This window comes from Pollicipes pollicipes, unplaced genomic scaffold (assembly GCF_011947565.3).
Source record: "Pollicipes pollicipes isolate AB1234 unplaced genomic scaffold, Ppol_2.1 Scaffold_3087;HRSCAF=3621_pilon_pilon_pilon, whole genome shotgun sequence".
In the NCBI taxonomy this organism is placed as follows: domain Eukaryota; kingdom Metazoa; phylum Arthropoda; class Thecostraca; order Pollicipedomorpha; family Pollicipedidae; genus Pollicipes; species Pollicipes pollicipes.
In genome coordinates, this window is record NW_023596225.1 from 40,464,190 (window position 1) to 40,485,169 (window position 20,980).

Sequence of the window (20,980 nt, forward strand, 5' to 3'; positions counted from 1 at the left end):
AAACGGCGAATCAGAGCGAGGGTTAAGTAGGGAGGAAAATCTCTCTTGCACCCAACTCCAGCTCAAGCTGCAAAAGTAAGAGGTGGCGCCGGTGTCACCGAGTGAGTCATTAAGACGCCTGGTAGCGTGCATACTTGTGCTCGCTCACGTAATGACAACGTAATGACTCAGTTCACGTAATGACTCTTTTGTCTGCAACCTTCCACAGCGCTCGTGGAGAGTGAACCGGCGGTTGATGCATAGCAGAGATCCTGGGCTCTCTGCAAAACACCTGTGAGATGAGATAAAACGCTTTCTTAATGGCGTATTGACAGTTCTCTGTTTTTTGTCAGGCGTGCTCCATTCATGTCGCCGTTGGAAGTTGGTAAGCGATTGTTTACCGGATGGGGTCCATGTTGAGTCACGACGTCGCCGAGTATTGGTCCGCTTGTGTGCCGGGGATGGCGAGGTGAAAGCAGACGGAATGCTACCGCCATTTAGAGGTTGCCAAAACTCTAGCCAATGGAGCCAGGCGCATTGGGAACCCATGCTACGGAGAGAAGCCCGGTAATGGTTGGTTGTGTGATTTTTAAATACAAAATACACTTTCTAGGCTATGATGCACACATACCATGTACCAAACAACACTCGGGCGGGATGTGGTGTTGGCTCGTCACAGCAACGGCGTGAGCATTTTTGGGACGCCCAAGATTCTCAAACAAGCTTTGATTTACGGACAGCGTGGCCGCAGATTTATCGAAAAAGTTCGACTTTCCCTGAGTTATGCCGTGAGGGGTCAGTCCACGACCTCAACGAAAAGCAGGTCGTGAGATCCAATGTTATTGATAGGACATTGAAGGCGAAATGGGCTCCCGAGATGAGGAGGCGGCCGGAAATGGCTCCCACTCTCGCCGCGTCGACGCTCTTCTCGGTGCTGGTTCCGACGGATGTGTTGCGGGGTATCCTTGTGGTCATCCGGCCCTGGCTGCATGGTACGCATGCATCATGCTGTTGAAAAGCGCACGCTTGACAGCCAACGACGCTACATCGCCGCTCGCTACTTGTGAGAGCACCTATGTGGGGCCGGTTCGTGGGCGGTGACCCAGCAGCAGTGACCGACCCGTGCAATTCTCTCAGCTTGGCAACCGCACCGCCTCATGAAATGCTCATTGCCCAAAACCACGCCTGGGTGAACTGCGCTGGATGTCACGATCATGTCCAGTTTCCGGCGTCCGCACGTGACGCGCCGCCCTCTCGCCGACAGCTGAACAAGGACGACATGGGCCTGGAGAACGAGGAGCAGAACATGATCGTGGGCGCGCTCGACCTCAAGGCCAAGACGGTGGGCGACGTGATGACGCCGCTGGACGACGTCTACATGCTGCCCTACGACGCCATTCTCGACTACCACACCATATCCGAGATCATGGAGCAAGGTGGGCGCCCGCTCTGGGGCAGTCGTGTACGGGATCGCCCGCGAGGAAGAGCGCTGCTTCTGTCACACAAAAAAAAAACTCCGCGATAAACGCCCCTGACGCGTCACTAGACACGACCGCTGGTCTCACTCGTGTAGTGAACCAGACGGCTGCATTGATTGCCGGTGCCGTACAGCCGCAGAGAACGGGCCATCGTTTGACATTCATTGGCCATGCTGAACCGAACGTCCACCGCTCGTGTTCGCGGCTCTGCTGTGTCTGGGTCTTGCCGACAAGGATGGGGGGTCCGTTAGCTCAGCTGCTGTGTCTGTGGGGAATGGGACAGATCCGGCCGACAGGGGTGGGTTCCGTTAGCTCAGCTGCCGTGTTCGTGGGGAATGGGACAGATCCGGCCGACAGGGGTGGGTTCCGTTAGCTCTGCTGCTGTGTCCGTGGGGAATGGGACAGATCATGTTGACTGGAGTGGTGTCCTTTAACTCAACTACTGTGTCTGCGGGGAGGGGGACATGAGTTCAGTGGCCGAACTAGTGACCTGTTGGTGAACGACCAAAGGGCAAGCGACCGTTGACGTCTGGGTATGCCACATGATTGCGTAAGCCCGGCAGCCGCAGTCAGGGTAGTGGACGGATTTCAAAGACCATACGGTGCATCCACATGGCTGAGCTTTCAAAGATTCGTTTTTCGCTGCCGCGATTATTTTTTAGTAATGCCTCGAACAACTTTTTAATCGGACATGCCTTAATCCTGATTCACTGCTGGTCAAAGCCACACTTATTTTCCCCGTTTTGTAGCCTTATGGCTAGCATGGTTGACGGATTTAGAGTGCGTTTGATGCAATGCACCACTATTCTCTCTCAAACTGTAAGGACAAACTGTGTTTTTCTCAAACTCAAACTGTGACCGTAAGACGTTTTTGCTGGACGGGAAACCATGTGACACATTCATGACTAGGTGCTTCCGTACCGAACTTCCTTTCTTCCTTAAAACGGAACTTCTTGGTGCTAATTTACTGTACCGTGTTGTAGCCCGAAAATAAGAAAAATAATTGTAAATCTAAAGTTTTCTCGCTAGCTCTGCTCAAAATTGACGCAAAACAGGCAGACAATTTTAGAATATATTTCGACTGCTAGCTCACATCTCTGTCGGCCGTTGTAAAGGTGTGCGTGGTTGCGGGTGTGATGGAGAATAGATGGCCGTGGAGGAGTGTGCTGACTCTGGCCCCGACCGTGGATAGGGCACGTGTGTGCGTGTGTGTGCGTGTGTGTGTGTGCGTGTGTTCGCGCATGCGCGCAAGCGTGCGTGCGCGCCATAGCTGCAGTTGTCCTGTCAGGAGCACGCGTTGTCGCGCGTCTCATGCTGCGTACCGCTCGGTGTCGCAGGCTACTCGCGTATCCCGGTGTGCGAGGGAGACCGCTCCAACATCGTGGCGGTGATGCTGGCCAAGGACATGGCGTTCGTCGATCCGGACGACTGCACGCCGATCAAGACGCTGTGCCACTTCTACCAGAACCCGTGGTCGTTCGTGTTTGATGACGTCACGCTTGACGTCATGCTGAGGGAGTTCAAGGAAGGTTGGTCACGCGCGTCTGATGTGACGCATGCGGTACTGATGCGCTCAACTCTGGCAGATGAGTGTGCGGAGTCACAGGATCGCTGAGAAGTCTGAAACGCTTCTGTGTGTGGTGTATTCATGATATCATACGGGCGGCTACCTGACCGTTGGGTTCCGAGTGGTGTGCTGTACGGATCGCTGAAAAGTCTGAAACGCCTCTGTGTGTGGTGTATTCAGGATATCATACGGACGGGTACCTGGCCATTGGGTTCCGAGCGGTGTGCAGTAGCTCGGATCCGGCGTCGTGCCGCGCTGTCCCGTGGCCTGACCGGGTGTCGTGACGCACCTGAGCGCCGACGGGCGCCGCCGCCGGCGCCGGCTGAGGCTGACGGCGGCGGTCCGTGACCCCGATGCCCGCAGGCAACAAGGGTCACATGGCGTTCGTGCAGCGCGTGGTGACGGAGACGGTCGGCGACCCGTACTACGAGCTGGTGGGCCTGGTCACGCTGGAGGACGTCATCGAGGAGATGATCCAGGCCGAGATCATGGACGAGACGGACGTGCTCAGTAAGTGGTGCAGCGGGTCCACCGCCTCAGGCCGCCCGCCGCTCGCCTGGACACCTACTGGGAACAGGTTTTGGTGCATGCAAGGAGACAGAAGTAATGAAACAGCCTGTGGCTCGACCGGCCACCCGGATATAGGCCACTTCGAAAGCTGTATGTTCGTGATGCGAGGTTAAGATAAGGAAAGCGCGTACACAGTTTCTGAAGGTTGAACGGTTTTGCGTCTCTGTGATGTTCGAGATGACTTATGAATTGTGACTGGTGTTGTTCACGGCCGGCTCGCCCATCGCCAGCTGACAACCGCACCAAGAAACGGCGCGGCAAGAAGCGACTCATGCCCGACCCGATCGCGTTCGCCCAGCCGACCAACAACCAGATCCACATCTCGCCGCAGCTGGCGCTGGCCACGTTCCAGTTCCTGCAGACCGGTGAGCGGCGGGGGGCGCCTGAGAGGCCGGCCGAGCTGGGCTGGGCGCGGCTGGGCTCCCAGTTCTGGCGTCATTGTACCCCGTAGACGTGTCTTTTGTTACCTGGTTTTTGCAGAAGTGCAATGCGGTCTTGCTTGACCTTCAGGCATTATCTGGGCGGAACCTGATTCAGAACAGTTAAGCGATGTGACAATGGGTCAGATGTTAAAGGCTGGTGAACTTTCACATGCAACACTTTCTGTTGTTGAGGAAGTCCGCCCCTGTAACTCAATGGTTAGATAACCTGATTCCCAGTCTACCCGCTGAGAGGTGTATGGGTTCAAGTCGCTTTGACGCTCGCTATTGGCCTCTGGCTGGGATGGTTTACGGCCGGTGGTAGCGGTCGCTCAAGGTCAGGTGACGTCAGGGGCGGACCGTGCCGAGCATTGCGGCACGACTTCCGCCGCAAAAATGTGCCGTGGAACTGGAATTTTCCGATCGGATGGTGAGGTCAGGGCTCACATAAGCGCTACGTAGCGTGAACTCTGAGTCCAGGTATCCATCCATGAAGATGATATCCTCACATGATATCCATACAGATATCCACAAAATAGGCGGACGGAATTTATATGAAAATCACCCCCTCCCCCTCTGCACACACAGACACACACACTGCCAGTCAGTGGAGCCGCACGGTGGCGGTCTGGAGAGCTGGGAGCGGGTCGTGGACGCCGCGTGACAGGCGGTCTGCAGGCTCAGACGTCTGGCCAGCGCGTGTCCGTGCTCGACCAGGGTCACATTCCACCAGTCAACACCGCTGTCCGCCCTGTTACAGTGGAGCCGTTCAAGAACGAGCTCATCTGCCCGTCCGTGCTGAAGAAGCTGCTGGAGCAGGACGTGGTGCGTCACATCAAGCTGAAGGACGGCAACTCCAAGGCGTTCATCTACGAACGGGTGCGCACCACAGTCGGTCCGAGGGTGGACATGGATTCTGAGCTGGGCACGAACATCCAGGGGCGGGGACGGCACCGGCACGGAAACGGGCTTCAGCTGCGGACTCTGTTTGGGCTGGGGGCGATGTTTGAGAGCTTGGGTATCTTAAATGTTGTTCTAGACAACGTACGCAACATGGCACACGGCAACGTTCCTAAATGCTGCACGTGACGCAGCTACATCTCGAACATCTGAACGAAATGTATGTGAATGTACATTTTAGGACGTCGATGATATTTTATGATGTTGTCATTCAGAACGCGTGATCAGACCCGGGAATCGTGACACAGTCACCGCAGTAAACCTGGGCTCGCATTTTTGTTACGGATGCCGCTAGAGTCGATGGGTGTCGGGGACCGGGGGGGGGGGGGGGGGGCGACAGAAGAAACAGATAACAACCCACAACGGTAAACTTTGTAGGCCTTTTGCAAGCGCGGCCGTATGAAACGCCATGCGAGTGCGCATTATTGCTGGTTGTAGATACAGCTGGCGTTTTTGGAAGGTATGAGTCACCTCCAATTAGAGTTTTTGCGCCGGTCGCACTGCACCCACCTGTACATGGTGGTGGTGTTAGTCACTCGGCTCCGATGACTGTACGTTGATAACAGAGCCTGGCAGCCGGGCTGTAACTGAGATCGTTGTCGCAGTTAGCTTAGCAACGGCCTGTACATGTTTGGCTGGCTTTAGGTTTGCAGTGCGGGGTATTGGCGACGCACTGTGTCGGTATGGCAGTCACAGCTAGGGTCGGTCACAGCCAGGGGCAGCCACAGTTGGGAGCAGCCGCAGTCGGGGGCAGCCACAGCCGGAAGCAGTCACAGCCAGAGGCAGCCACAGCTAGGGGCAGTCAGCCAGAGACTGCCACAGCCAGGGGTAGCCACAGCCAGGAGCAGTCACAGCCAGGGGCAGCCACAGTTAGGGGCAGTCACAGCCAGCGGCAGTCACAGCCAGGGGCAGTCACAGCCAGGGGCAGCCTCAGCCAGGGGCAGCCACAGCCAGCCGTCCTCCCCTGCTATCCAGGACCAGGGAGCCCAGCGCGTGACGGGGACATCCTCTTCCCAGAGCAAGCCGGTCGACTTCTTCTGCATGATCCTGGAGGGCCGCGTGGACGTTACGATGGGCAAGGAGAACCTGTCGTTCGAGAGCGGCCCGTTCAGCTACTTCGGCACCCAGGCGCTGACCATGCCCGGCGAGAGTGAGTGGCCGGAGCGGCTGGTGCCTAACGCCCTCTGGGAAAAGCAGCGTACTGCTTGTTGTGATGTCGTGCTGGGGTTTGAACTCGGGCAGGCGCGTGCTGGATGTGTGGCTGTTGCCCCTGCGGAGCGGGAGATGCCACTGTCTCAGCTGTTCCTTGTCCACGGCGGTTTGTGTGGCCGTGCTCCGAGTCTTGTTCCGGAACGCAGGCCACTTACCTGGTGTGGCCGTGTATGTGTGTGTGTATTGTGTGCTGGCTAGTGTGGTGTCTGTGTGTGTTTGCGACCGCGACTGCGCGGCATTTGCTGCGGCTCTGCGACGCTCCCATGCGGAGCCGTGGCTGTGTGCCACGCTCCGTGTGTGGCCGTGTGCCGCTCCCCGCGTGTGACCGTGGCTATGTACCGCTCTCCGTGTGTGGCCGTGGTTATGCGCTGCTCTCCGTGTGTGGCCGCGACTATGTGCCGCTCTCCGTGTGTAGCCGTGGCTGTTTGCCGCTCCCCGTGTGCGGCCGTGGCTATGCGCCGCTCTCCGTGTGTGGCCGCGGCTATGTGCCGCTCTCTGTTTGTGGCCGTGGCTATGTGCGGCTCCCCGTGTGCGGCCGTGGCTATGCGCCGCTCTCCGTGTGTGACCGCGGCTATGTACCGCTCCCCTGTGTGGCCGTGGCTGTGTGCCGCGCCGCGGCTGACCGGGTGACCGCCGTCGCCGTAGGTGACGCGTCCCCGGTGTTGCGCGGCTCGGTGCACTCGCTGGACGGCTCGCACCGCGCCACGTTCGTGCCCGAGTACTCGGTGCGGGCCGTGACGGACGTCTACTATCTGCGCATCCGGCGCGGGCATTACGTGGCGGCCCGCAAGGCCACGCTGGTGGCCGCTCAGCAGCGCGACCCCAACCCGCTCACCGAACAGCTGGTCAACGACATCGCCGACATGGTGAGCGGCCCAGAGCTGCCGGCTGTGCTGACGCTGGGACTCACCCAGGCTGGGGTCTGGGGTCGTCAGCTCGGCCCAATGAACTGGGCCGAACCCCGAGGTTGGGTTGTTGCGTGATTGCGATAGAACGTGTTTAGTTACTTGGTCCTGCAGTGTTTCGTGCCGTCGTCTATGGGTGATAAGACCCAGCTCAGCTGTTCCAAGCTGATTCTGAAGTCCCTTACGACGGATGGTTCCGGTGTGATCCCCATGCAGATGTGTTGCGTGACAGGCCGTCGCCTGGCGTGGTGCACCGCGCGTCGCGCGACCTGACGTGCCGACGGCTCTCGCGCGCGCAGGGCTCTCGCACCGACTCCCTGCGGGACTTCCACCTGAACCCGAGCAACACGGTCAGCCGGGCGGCCGACTCGAGTGCCACGCTGGTGTCGGCGCCGGCCGTGCTGGACGGCGCCGCGCCGCCGGCCGGCAGCGACACCGAGCAGTCGGAGCTGAGCTCGCTGCTCAGCGTGCCGACCACGCCCAGCGGGCGGCACGTTAACTTCGTGGAGGTGCGCGAGCGGCAGCGCAGCGCCTCGCACCCGGCCGACCCGGACCAGCGGCCGCCGGCCAACGGCGACGCCGGCGACATCGACCGTTCGGCGATAGTGTGACCCGCCTGTCGGCCGCCGGGCTAACGAGCAGTTCAGCCGGCGACGGCAGGTGGTGCTAGCGTGCAATACGGACAGTATTCTGCAATACAGCGAGGCGGCGGTGCTGTGGACGGCGTCGGCGCTCGCCGGCGGCGTCCGGCTGCGCGGGGCGCCGGACCGGCGCAGCGCCGGCGGGCGCTGCCACCTGGCGTTTGTTGACTGATATTTTAGATGTTATTGAAGCGTTGACCCGCGGGATTGCGGACGATGATAGCCACTATCGAGATGCTGCTGGTCGGGCGTCGTTTATCGTGGCGCGTCGCGGCGCTAGAACCTGTCTAGCTTGTTAGGACGGGCACGGGGATGCTCTTGGATCTTGTTTCCACACATCGCCCTGAAGGACTTGTGTTTAATGGATCTGTCTCCCTAGTCTCCCTCTGTCCTCGTCCCCGGCTCGCGTGTTTCTGATCGCTGCTTTTTGCTGGAGATTGTTTGCCCTCATATCTATGCATTTAAGTTTTCATATGGGTGGAAATCTTGGCTCACTCCCCTACGTGGGTCAACTAACGTGCATTTCGTGTCCCCTTTATTCTCGGTTTTGTATTTGCATCATGGGAGGGCAAGAAAGGGTTCGTCTGTCGTGCCGAAAAGGGCGACTTGGATGCACCTTAAGCTTATTTTCTCCTTCACGACACCACAGTGTGCAATTGCTCCGCTTTGAAAATGACTTGTTTCAAAGAGCCGCGACCAGTTAATCCAAATTGCTGTGTTTGGCATGATATTGCCCTTGCCGCAGCACCAGCTGCAGCTCTGGGTTGTATCCGTACTGAGTGAGTGCTAAATATCACTCTCAGTTGGGCTTTAGCGTAGTCTGTAGCGAGGGAATTCTGGACATAGTTATGTATGAGGCTGCTTGCGTGCGCATGTACCGAATGATCTTGCTGTCACATTTTTTCCTTTTTGCGGCGATGCTAGCCAGCCGCTCTCCCCTCTACACGGGCGGTCAGTGCCGTCAGCTAACCGGCTGATCGGTCAGTGGCCGGCGCCGTCCAGCTGATGGGTCAGTGGCCGGTGCCGTCCGGCTGATCGGTTACTGGCTGGCGCTGTCCGGCCGTCGGCGCCGCCCTCGGCTGTGCGGCCGCCGGCGCCGCCCCCGGCTGTCCGGCCGCCGGCGCCGCTGGCGGCTGTCCGGCCGTCGGCGCCGCTGGCGGCTGTCTCGCCGCCGGCGCCGCCCTCGACTGTGCGACCGCAGCGGCAGGCCTGTCCGGCGCGCCTCTCGCGCTCGCACAGTCACCCACCGTGTCACGGGCGGCCTGCTCCGAAGCTCGGAGTCAGAGCGTCCCGGGCGCCGCTGGCTGCCCCGCACCGGCCCGGCCCGTCCGACGGTGGTCCCCAGCGGGGTCCGAGGCTCGCGACGCAGCCAGGCGGCCTCTCTGTTACGTCGCCACCGACTTTTTACGCTGGGCGCTGGGCTCTTTTGAACCGCGTAGACATTATGTTCCCTGGTCGAGCCTCGGGATGTGCTTGCTGGTCATATCTTTTCCCGATGCTTTTTTTGACATGTTCTCAGTGATACCTTATGCGTATCGTCGCAAACTGACATTGCGTCTAGATGTTTCTTGCCTTGTTCGGAGGAGTTATAGCCATGAATACACGAGTACGTATGTGCGTGGGGTGTGGGTACAGCGGTATAGATGCGGCGGGCGGGGCCGCCGGTCCGGCGGTCTTTTGACGCAGACCGCCGCGCCCGCCTTCACCTCAGGTGTGCACAGCGTGTATGCAGCGTGCACAGCCGCGGCGCCACTCGCGCTGCGGGGTGTGGCTCGATGCTGAGAGTGGTCTTCAGACGTTTGAGCTCTCAACGAAGGATGCACGGATACGCAGCGTCACGTCCCACGTATCATGACAACGAGCTGCGGCCGCTGCGAGCACTGTGCAGCGCTCATGGCATGGATATGGGTCGCGCGTATGCGGTCGTCAAGTACACTATCAGCGATAAGGCAATGGGATGGTGATAACTGGTACACGGTGATACGCGGTGATGTCCTGCGACTTACCGGCGGACAACACACTACAGATAAATAATCACGACTGAACGCCAAGGCTGAGGGAGACAAACTCATAGCGACAGAAGTCGACTTGGCCGACCCGGCGCGGTCCCGATCGAACCCGACCAGCTGGTGCCAGCAGCCGGTCACGTGACGCAGCGCTTCCAGGCTCATCGGCACGCTTTCAGCGACGTTGCGGAAATCAGGCGCCGCCAGAAATGGAAGCAAGCTTCGGAGCGTGCCGGCGCGCTTCACGTGGTCTCGGTGCCAGCAGACGGCACTGCGGCGATCTCCGGCTTGAAGGTAAATCGCTGCAGGGGGGGGGGGGGGAGGGGATAGTTACGTTATCACTCACCGCAGGACAATATTTGACCAAATAAAGTGTCATTTTCGGCAGAGACGCGGCCAAAGGCGCCCACAGTTCCCCCCCCCCCCCCCCCGTCACGCTAAGGCTAAGAAGGGCCTGCAGTGATCCACTTCGGCGAAATGTCGATCCAGAATGGTATTCAGGCAGGGAAAGGGAATGCATCGTGGTTCAGGGTCCGCGGTGCGGAGATGCAGAAAATGACCCCCATAATGCGCAGGGTACCAAAGAAAACACGTCACCAGGAGTCAAACAGGTGGGGTGCTGCTGAACTTTGGGGGCAGCCGACATGCAGGACTGTCTGCTAGCTCTCCAAGAGGTCCACCACAAGTTTTGACCTCGGTCTGACCTTCCCTGGCTCAATGCAATTTGTTGTAATCGCAAAAACAGTTGGTGAATTGCCAAATGAGCTATTTCAGGGATGCATGGCTTCATCTAACACCGCGTTGTCGCATCAGATTGGGAGATTCTCTGGAAACGGCCTTCACTGACAAACAAGCCCTGATTTTGACCTGCCATAGGTCAGTAATTGTGTTATTTGCAATGTAATTTAATGTGATGGCAGCCATGTAATTTTTATACCAAAAACTCCGCCATATAATCGGCCGCAGCTATGCAAAGTTTGGCACAGCCACAGCGCGTCGTTCGCACGCCACGCTGGAAAAAACCGACGGGTGTCAAACTTTTCCCCTACCGAAGCGCGTGCTAATCTTTTCGGCACAAAGGTCATCAGCCTCGTTCAAATGTCCTGGCTTCTTAAGTTTCAAGGCGAAATTCGAGGTCGCCCAGAGGTGAAACTCCGCGACACTCGAAAGTTGCGAGTCTATTTCGGATCTTCGAGCATCAGAATGTTCAGTACGTTAGCCAGCGTCCGAGATGGCTCTGAACCATCACGGTCACCGTGGTGGTGATTTGGTTTTTAAGGGCGCGTCGGCGTCAGGGCCATTTTGCGCCCACCCATCACGGTCACCATTGAAGCAGAAATTCAAGACCAACTGACGGGTAGCTCAATATTAACTCAAAACATTTTTCTCTTTTTAGGATTAGAGTTCCTTCTGCGCATTAGCTACCGTCCGTCAAAGTCCTGGCCTCTCAAGGTAGATTCAAGGCAAAATTAAAGGTCAAATGACGGGAAACTTCACAACACTAAAGGTATAGGCCGATTTCGGAATTCAAGCCACATAATCCACTTCGGGGCGAAAACCAAACCAGTCCGTCAGATGCCCTCACCTCGAAAGAATGGTGACCTTGACAGGTCAAGCCCACAGCCGAGTAAAACAAGCCCCTCGACGATAGGTGGTCGCTGTATTTATTTCACACCAAAATACATCTATCGTCAGCTCAGCTTCTGACAGAAGCCATTCCTAGCGAACTCTACGGGAGCACAGTTGTGCAGGAGTAACGGAGCAGTATGCGAGTGCAGGCGTCGTCCGTGTGCTGCAGCAGAAGCCGTAAGCTGTGCTGTGGGCCCAAGTCGTTTTCATATCCTAGTCATCTGCCACACGCCGAACTCACCAAATACAGATCCATCAGTACGCCCATTCACTGAATTATGCCAATACCTCACACCAGATGCAAATTGATAAGTCACGCAAGTGCGAGAGAACACAAACAATTCTATAGCTAAAAAAGGAACACTCACAGACAGCATGGTACTAAAATGTGGCTTTCTGACACAACCGACTGCATAAACCGCTTAAACAAAATCCCTCGACACCGCGTACGTTTCGAACAAGTCCATATGATAATGACCGCGCGCAACACAAGCAGACGCGCTCAGATCCCATCAGATCTCGTGCGGTAATCTCGTCCACATCCTCCGAGTAACGTGAGATTCAACTGGCTGGCGAGCCAGAGGTGCCGCGCCTGGCAGTCGGGAACAGCCCAGCGATCGGGCTCGCCGCGGCGGCGTGAGTCGAAGCGTGCGCCGGCGGACGAGGCGGACACGTCGCCCCGTCCGACAAGCGGGTGCACCCACGAGGCCGCCGCCTGAAGGGATGCGGTGTGGCGCCGACGCAGGCAGCCGCCCGGCGGCACGAGGCTGGCGAGAACATAGCCACATGGCGCGCAAGCCTCTAGATTAGCGCAGGAATGTTCTGGATTCGTGTCTGCACTCGGCTCAGCCCGGCCCGGCCGCCCTTCAGACCATGCCCTGCTCCGGCGTCGGGGCCGGCCGAGTCCGTCCCGGGGCCTCCCGATAGTCCGGCGGGGCCGCAGCTGCCGCCGCCTCCGTCCGATCCTGCCCCGGCAGCGGGCGCCGCCACGCCCGCGGTTAGAGTCCGCTCGCGCGCGCGCGCGCCGGCCGCTACACGTAGGCGGCGCCGGTCGGCGGCGAGCCCTTGCGCTTCTGCGCGCCGTACTGGCCGATGAACGAGCCGTCCTCGGTGAAGCGGCCTGGAGCGCGAGGGCGACGCGTCAGCACTGCGCCGGCGGCGGCCTCCCGCCCCGCACCGGCCCGCTGTCGGCCCGAAAGGTGACCCCCGCCACCGCGGCCGCGGCGGCGCGCCCACAGAGCGAGCGGCACACGACGGTAACATCACGGTCGCAGACGATCGCATGTGACAATCGGGCAGCGGCACGACGTGAATGCTCAAGCTCAGCGTATAAGGAGAGCAGACGATAAGGGATTCAGCGGATCAAGCGCAGCACATTCCGGCAGAACATCCAGGCTACAGCGGTTCATTTGGGAGTAAGTTAACGACACTGCAAGGACATACAAGACCCCCAGGTCCGCAAAGGCAGCTTGTCTGTCGTCCACGATGCGATGCAAAACAGGGGGATTTTCGTCCGAGCTGAACGTCAGCATGTACGCCTCAGATCTGCAGGTCACCGAGCATACACAAGACCGAATGTTGACTTGCACTCGATTTGCAAGCCCATTCACACTCTGACTCATTACTGCGTCACACCACACGTCACTGCCGACCGAGCTCGTCTCTGCTTCCGGCACGGAAGGAGCTGGCTGGAGTGGAGCAGACCAACAGACCGCGCGGAGACGCCTCTGTCCCGCCTACAGACCGTGCAAGGGCGCGCGCGGCTCGGCCGGCGACAGCTACACGAACGTGCCGATCTTGGTGTCGGCCGGCGGCGGCGGCTGGTGGCGAGGCCCGCGCCCGTACTGGCCGATGAATGAGCCGTCCTCGTTCATGCCCTCTGCGCGTCGGCCGGCCGGCCACAGGCGGCGGTCAGTGGGGGACGCGGCGCTATCGGGCGCGCGCCGCACAGCCAGGGCCAACACCTCAAACGGACAGCCAGCCGCAGTCAACCTAGACAAAACGGCGTGGCGAGCGAACCAATGATCGCGGGGAGGGGAGCGATGTTCTCCCGGCATGCTTTGGTCAACACCGAGTGGCGGTTGGCTGAGTGGGGCCAGGCAAACCATAAAGGGAACGTCGGTAACTGCGGCCGTGGAACTAATTACGGTGCAACAGTCATGCTGAGTGATGCGTCATGCAAGATGCTGTTGACAATGACCTTTACTTAAAGCGGACCGTACCGTACGTCCAGACACACGAAAAAGGCCCGGCCTTTACAAAAAAGAACTGGCAAAGGGACCAAATTACCGAACTGCAAACTCGGCGTCGGGCGTCACCACGGCCTCAGTATCCGGCCGGACTGACCGCCTGCCTGCCGGACCGGCGGCCTGCCCGACCGAGCAGCCGGGCGGCCGACCGTCGGCGCAGGCGCCGCACTCACCGGCCGGGTCGTCGCCGTACTCGGCCATCGAGTCCGTGTCGCTCTCGTGCGGGTGCTTGACGTCCGAGCCGAGACTGCCGCGGCTGCCCGGCGGCAGCTTGGCATCCAGCGGCTGCTGGTACTCCTGCGGCGGCGAGGCGCGGCGGTGAGGCGCGGCGGTGAGGCGTGGCGGTGAGGCGTGGCGATGAGGCGCGGCGGTGAGGCGCGGCACGCCCGGCCGGCCGGGCGCGCCCGGCCACCCCGGCTCGGGCACACGGCCGGCTGGCTGACCGCGGCCCGTCACGGTGGTGAAGCGCCGCCACGGATCCCGCCACCAGCCGGCCGGCTGCGCCAAAGCCCAGCTCAAACCGCCACGTCACATCCCGAGCTTGGTGTGAGCCGAGGGTATATTGCGAGTGGATGACGCGGTACGCAAGACGCGACAGTGGCCGCGGCGGCTTGTGTGTCCTTGTTCCATTTCGATACTGATGCCATACGTTCCGGACTCGAGGACTAGCCAGGGAACCCGTTATGACAAGGCACGATGCATACCAATGTCCGGGAAAACCAGCGTCGGCAACACCATCCAGTTGCGGCGCGTCACGAGCGGTGAAGAGGAAGGCAATGCTCGGCCACCTCCGCACCGCCGAACAGCGCCGTCCCCGCCGGCGCACGCGGCGAGCGACCGGCGGCGGGCGGCGCGCGGACGCCCGTGACTCCTCCTCACCTGGAAGCCGTCCTCCGGGTACAGGTCGCCGCGACCGTGGGCGTTCTCGCGGTCCTGCACGTCGTACTTGCCGCCGCGGTTGCGCCGGACAATGCAGACCAGCACCAGGATCAGCAGCAGCAGCGCCACGGCCAGCATCATGGCGATGAACCAGCCGGACGTGTGCACCGACTGCGTGGCCTGGATGTACGGCCCGTCCGGCGCATACGTCTCCACCTGGGGGCGGGGCGCCGCGCCGGCGACGTCAGCCGCGGCCGCTGACAGGCCCCTGCGGGCTCAGAGCACCTGGCCGACGTCATCACACGCGCGGGGACTAGACGGATCAGACGAACGAAGCCAAACGAGGCGGGTACTGGAGCGGCGATTTTCATTCCCGTCTGGGAAAGGGTCAATGGCTGCCCACAACACTTGAACTGGCACACTTAAAACCAAAGGAAGAACCACTCCCTTTGACGGGAGCGGGTCTTCACTTCGTCCGGGTCGTACCTCCTCCACGTCCGAGTAGGCATTGAAAAGGCCGTCGACCGAGACAGTGCGAATCTCGTACACCTGAGCCGGGTCAAGACCGCGGAGAAGAATGCTGTCGTCGTAGTACTCGATCGGAGACGACATCCAGGACGCCTCGCCGGCCCGCCTGCGGCGCGCGGGGTCAGGTCAGCGTCGGCCCGGACTCTCAGGCGCAGCAGCAGCAGCCCCAGCCCCAGCCCCAGCCAGCTCTCACTCACTCCTCACACAGCCCGTGATGACAAGCCCACGCGACAGCCCCGCGCGCGCCGCGCCGTGCGACCGTCACGCCGACCTCGGCACCGCGGGGCCGGCTGGACGCGGCGTCCAGACCAGGCCCAGCGCGGGCGCCGGGCCGCAGCCGCGACTGAGGCTCGGCCGCTGACCGCAGCCGGCGCCCTCACCTGTACTGCACGAAGAAGTGTGAGCCCGGCCGACCCTCCGTGTTGGGCAGCCAGGTGATCTTGAGGTTGTTCTCGGAGCCTTCCTCGCCGCGCACGTGCGCCCAGAGCAGGCTGGGCCGGTCCGGCTGCTGCGTCTGGGGGCTCTTCGTGGTCCGCTCGATGTAGTACCTGCAGCGACGGTCCCGAGTTGACGCGCCTCGGTCAGAGCGGCTCGGCATCTTACAGAGCGACGATGGCGCTCGACGTGGTGCCATAGTTCGGGTGGCAGCGTCAGGGCGCCAACAGCCGACGCCGTTGACGCGTCATAATACCCCAAATATATATATATGACGGTGCAAGGTGGGACAGCTTGCACCGAGGTCAGAATTTCGAGTATTTCGCAAGCTTTTTAAAATAATGGGATACTCGTTCCCTTGAAGGCCGATCGGCAAACACGATCTTTTGTTTGTTCGCAAGGTATCGAAAGTTATCTGTCCGCTAAAGGCAGAGCGTCGTGATTTCATGACAAATATCTTGTCGTATGCTGTGGATCATCGCCGGGATCAATGAACAGCTGAACCAGCATGGTGAATGTCCCGGAACATGGGGCGGCTCATAATTCCGTCATGTGTTTTTGCTCATTTTCAACACCCTCCCTGATTACACCCTGGCTGCGCTTGGGGCAAATCCCTCCCCTGGTTACGTAGTGCTAAGCGCAACGTCCCAGAAAGGTTCAGATCATTTTCCCTCGAGAACGGACGCCCGCGTTGCCCGGCCCGACGGCGCGATAACTCTACGACCTGAGTTCAAGTTGAGGGCAATTCAAATTTAAGAAAATGACGGGACGGTTCTTTGGCACCTGGATCACACAGCCCGGCGTTTTTGGCGTTTTTTTTCTCGCGTAATGACCCTGCTAGTCCCGCTACAGGACTTCAGACTAGAAACGTGACACATGTTTCCTTCGTCACGACTTACAAAAGGGCATATGGTCGGCATAAGCCTCCTAGAGCACGTAAAATAACGGGAAACTAATTTGTACGAGCATCAAGTTCAAGCAGCTCTTCACGCTCCTCAAACTGCGACCTTGACAGGCGGAACACCCGTACCCCTAGACTAGCCCAGAGACACCTGACCGCCTGACCAGTCGCACTTCTCTGATGTGTAGCATTCGCTTGTCAATCCCACGCCTGCGCATGCGCACCACGTGGGCGGACAGGCCGCCAGCGGGCACCGTCGCGCTGACCTCCTGCTCGGTCGGGGGCCGTACCCCGCCGCACTGGCCGAGCCGGCCGGGCCGAGCCGGCCGGCCAGGCCAGGCCAGGCCAGGCCAGGTCAGGTCAGGTCAGGTCAGGTCAGGTCAGGTCAGGTCAGGTCAGTCAGGACCAGACCGGGCCGCCCCGGTGACGCCAGCGCCGGAGCCGCGCCGGGTACTCACGGCGGTCCCTCGCCGGCTTCCGTCAGCGCGCGCACTGTGATGCGGTACTTGGTCGACGGCTTGAGGCCGGCCAGCTTGGTGCGCGTGGTGCGCGGGTTGGTGATCTGCGGCGTGCGGTCCAGCACCGGACCCAGGCTCAGGCCGTTCATCTTCTGGTACTCCACCTTGTAGCCCGTCAGCACGCCGTTGGTTTCGCGCGGCTTCTTCCAGATCAGGAAAAAGGCGGACGAACCCATCGGGACGGCCTCGAGCGAATCGACGGCACTCGGCCCTGCGGGGAGGATGGGGGGGGGGGGGGGGGCGTCAGCCGAGCCCAGCGCGCCGCCGGCCGGGGCAGCGGCGGACCGGCGCTGCCGCTGATGCCTGCCCGCCGACGCCCACACCCGCCAGACAACGCTAACAGCTAGTCACGCCCGGACGGAGCGGCCGCACATTCAGGCGGGACAGCGAACTAACAGCCCACCGGCGAAACAGGGTCACGTGTATGACCACGCCGCACATCGGACCTGAGAGTTTCCCTCGCTTGTCAGGTGCACACCGCGTTGTGCGCCCGTTGGAGCGAACACTAAGTGGGAGCAGGTGTCAGGAACATTGATAAGCGAAGCGGGCCCACCACACACATTTTCAGGTAACAGCGGACACAGCCAACACCACGACTCCCAGCCGCACTCAAGAATACCCCCACCCCAGCCGCGCGTGGCCGAACGGCACCGGGCCCGACCGGCACCGGGTGGTCTCGGAGCAGCACGCTCCGGGCTGAACGCGCCGCGCCGAGACTCGGGGCTCCCCGGCGGCGCATACTCACGGCCCTGCGGCGTGTCGAAGGTCAACACCTCGCTCGGCGGTCCCTCGTACATCCGGTTGAAGGACAGAATCTGCACCTTGTTGCGCGCGTGCGGCTTGAACTTGGTGACGAGCCCCTGGGTCACGTCTGGCCCGAACGACATCTCGCGCTTCTTGTCGGTGCCCTCCTTCTCGGTCCAGGTTTGGATCTGGCGACGGCGAGGCGCGGGCCGGATCAGGGGCGGCACAGCGCGGCACGACCGCCGCCGAGGGGCGGGGAGCGGCCGCCCGCGGCAGATCCGCGCCGGCTCAGACCGGCGCGCGGCAACCACCGGCGCAGTCCGCGCCGACAGGCCGGAGCGGCGTCTAACACGCCGCGGCGAGCGGCCGACTATCAGCGGCGGTGTTCGTGGACTTCACCCCGCCACTAGCCGCTCGGTGCCTCGCGTCCGTCAATACACGACTCACAACGGCGCCAGTGACGGCGTCTCAGCCAGCCGGCCGAGCGCCCGCCGGAGCGGCCGGTGCCGGAGGACGCCGGCGCTCACCTTGTACCCGAGGAACTCCCCGCGGATGGTCGAGTTGTCCACGGGGCTCCACGAGAAGAGCGCGCGCTTGCCGTCGTAGATCTTCTCCAGCCGGAAGTTGGTAGGCGGCGCCGTGGGCACTGTCGGACACAGAGCGGGCACCTCAGCCTTCCCACCGCCCTCCAGGTACGCCCCAGCAGCAGCGACTCTTCGCCACAAAACGCGCCGAATCATCGTTTTTTCTGATTTGTTGGGTGCTGGACGAGGGGCATTTCACATTCACTGACGCAACAAAAACACATAGGATTGTGTCTAGCAGATCTCAACGGACAGCCGGGCGTGTCAGTGCTGGATAACCGTGGGTCCGACAGACCTGCTTCAAGCCCTGCCCACGCACCGCTCTGGCGCATGTGTCGGCAAGCACGCGCCGTCCCTCGCAGTCCGCGGCGCCGCGCCACCGAGCGCGTGGTCGCGACAGCGCGTCCCCACCGCCGCAGCCCCGCGTCGCAAATGACGAGCCCGCCGCGCCGCCCGACCACTCACCGTCCTCGCCCGAGTAGCCGATCACCTCGGCCGACTCGACCACGCTCTCGCCCAGCTCGTTCAGCGCGTCCACGCGGATCTTGTACGGCACGTAGGTGGGCTGGTTGGGGATCACCAGATGGCCGCGCCGCCAGTCCATGATCACCTTCTGGTTCCACTCGGCGTTCGACTCGTTGCGCTTCCAGCGGACGAGGTAGCGGAACTTGGGCGCGTTGTGGTCGATCTTCGACATTGGCTGCGGACGACCGGCGGGTCAGGCCGGCCGGCCGCTGGATGGTTGAGGCAGCACGCCAGTGCCACGGGGACGGGCTCCAAGACCGATCAAGGCAAGAAGGGTAACGAAACAATCACTGATCAGAACAAGTGTGACGGCGTCGATCAAGACGAAGGTGACGTGACAAGTCACGGATCAAGGCGAGTGGGATAATGAGACAACGCACCGACCAAGACAAGTACGATAGGACAGGTCACCGATCAAGACAAGTGGAATAACGAGACAACTCACCGATCAAGATAAGCGTGACGAGACAAGGCGCCGATCACGACAGGTGTGACGAGACAACTCACCGATCTAGACAAATGGAATGACGAGACAACTCACCGATCAAGACAATGGAATGACGAGACAACTCACCGATCTAGACAAGTGGAATGACGAGACAACTCACCGATCAAGACAAGTGGAATGACGAGACAACTCACCGACCAAGACAAGTGGAATAACGAGACAACTCACCGGTCAAGACGAGTGAGACAGCGAGCTAACTCGCCGACCAAGATCAGTGAGACAGCGGGCCCACTCGCCCATACGTGCTCATCGGTACGTACAGCCCTCTTGACACAAGGCGCCTAACGGGGCCGGCGGGGAGCCACTCGCAACGCGACCGGCGACGGACGAGGCCGCACGAGGCCGGCGCACTCACCGTCCAGCGGATGACCAAGTTGTCCGGCTTCGTGCCGCGGCCCTCCACGTTCTTGGGATTCTTCTCGGGCAGCGCCCTTGGGCGTGGTGCACACCTCCGAGTGGCCGGACGGCAGCGACGGGCCCACGCGGTTCTTCGCGATCACGCGGAACGTGTAGTTGGCCCAGGGGCTGATGCTGACCGTGTAGCTGCTGCTCGAGGCTGGCGAGTTGGCCGCCTCTTCCCAGGTGTCAGGCGCGAAGCTGGTGTTGTACTGGATGGTGAAGCCCAGGATCGGTGCGCGGTTGTCGCCGTTCGGCTGCCACCCCCACTTCGGCCACCTGCTCCCTAGGGGCAGCGCACGGGCGGCGTCACACAGGCGGGGGGCAGAAAGCACTGGTCATACTTAGGACAACACCACAGGCAGCATCAGCGGGCGGGGGCGCCAGTAACACGGTCACCACTCAGAGACGACACACGGGCGGCGTCAGGCAGGCGCAGGGGCCGTGGAACTGGTCCGCATCAGCGGTCAGACACCGGGCCGCATCAGGTGGGCAGGGCCCACGCCATTCCAAGAGGACAGGCACCGGGTCGCGCCAGGTGACAGCGACCCCGCCAGTCTGGAGCGACTCCCGCACCGCGCGCGACGTCAGTCACCCTCAGAGACAGGGTGCGCGCCCACGGCGGGCCCCATCCACGGGCGGCACGCGGCCGAGCGGGCGCGTCAGCCGGCCCCGTCGCCTCACCTGCAAGCGACGGTCTTCAGCGTCGGCGCGTTAGGCACGTCCTCCACCTTGAGCGTGGCGTCGTCCCGCGCCTCGTCCAGCTCGGTGGACGCCACGCACGTGTACACCTTGGAGTCGAGCTCGGTCGTCTTGGTGATGGTCAGCGAGTTGTCCGACGTCTGGATGAACCTGTAGCCGCGACAGCAACGCGTTCGGGTGGGTTGATTGACAATGAGCTCGCTCCACGCAGGTACAGCGCTGCAGAAGTCCTGCTTGAAGTCCCGTTTATGTATCTATGTGGGGTATACCATGGCGTGCCGAACATGCTCCCACGCTCGCCAGCATTAATAGCAAAGCATTACCTTGTCTTGACAAAGCGGACAGCCACTTGTTTCAGACCGGGCAGGCGGGGTATGTAGACACAACATGCCTACGTAGACACAAGGCAGCTCCCAGAAATTCACGGATATCACATCGGAATTAGACACACAAGCTGGTAGGAACACCACCTTAACAAGGGCAACAGCGAAAACGTCGCCCGCACGCCGAACAAGCAGCTCGTAAACCGCCGGGCAGCACGGCGCGCGTTCTGCTCGACACTGGCTTCGGTCGGCGGCGCGCGCTCCAGTCGGCGGCGCGCGCTCTCGTCGACGCGGCGCTCACCTGGGCTCGATGTCGAAGTTG

At 60.9% G+C, this 20,980-nt stretch overlaps 2 protein-coding genes, 1 long non-coding RNA gene and 1 pseudogene across 3 annotated transcripts in view; 1 reads left to right on the plus strand and 3 right to left on the minus strand.

The window, feature by feature from the left end:
• LOC119090158 (metal transporter CNNM2-like) overlaps window positions 1-970 on the minus strand; it is an 11,202-nt gene extending 10,232 nt beyond the window's left edge. The window contains exon 1 of the mRNA XM_037212950.1: window positions 886-970. Coding sequence (XP_037068845.1) covers window positions 886-970 — 85 coding nt within the window. The remainder of the gene's footprint in view (window positions 1-885) is intronic.
• Window positions 14-8,708, plus strand: LOC119090159 (metal transporter CNNM2). Its single transcript, XM_037212951.1, has 9 exons — window positions 14-1,415; window positions 2,795-2,986; window positions 3,388-3,534; window positions 3,825-3,959; window positions 4,774-4,892; window positions 5,991-6,123; window positions 6,831-7,051; window positions 7,390-7,599; window positions 8,697-8,708. Exons 1-9 carry the CDS (start codon window positions 1,055-1,057, stop codon window positions 8,706-8,708), a joined length of 1,530 nt encoding a protein of 509 aa, XP_037068846.1. The 5' UTR covers window positions 14-1,054.
• Window positions 8,709-11,378: 2,670 nt separating this feature from the next.
• Window positions 11,379-20,980, minus strand: part of LOC119090160 (neuroglian-like) — a 9,803-nt pseudogene continuing 201 nt past the window's right edge.
• LOC119089632 (uncharacterized) lies at window positions 19,897-20,980 on the minus strand. The gene is made up of 3 exons (XR_005093172.1): window positions 20,960-20,980; window positions 20,318-20,485; window positions 19,897-19,919 (listed from the first exon to the last, which is right to left on the minus strand). It is a non-coding gene; the product is annotated as an uncharacterized LOC119089632 (long non-coding RNA).

What these genes read in the sequence shown, in the direction of transcription:
- LOC119090159 (XM_037212951.1), top strand. Translation starts at nt 1,055, where the DNA reads ATGTGGGGCCGGTTCGTGGGCGGTGACCCAGCAGCAGTGACCGACCCG. An exon ending in ATCCGAGATCATGGAGCAAG is followed by an intron (nt 1,416 to 2,794) that starts GTGGGCGCCCGC and finishes TCGGTGTCGCAG; the next exon opens with GCTACTCGCGTATCCCGGTG. An exon ending in GTTCCAGTTCCTGCAGACCG is followed by an intron (nt 3,960 to 4,773) that starts GTGAGCGGCGGG and finishes GCCCTGTTACAG; the next exon opens with TGGAGCCGTTCAAGAACGAG.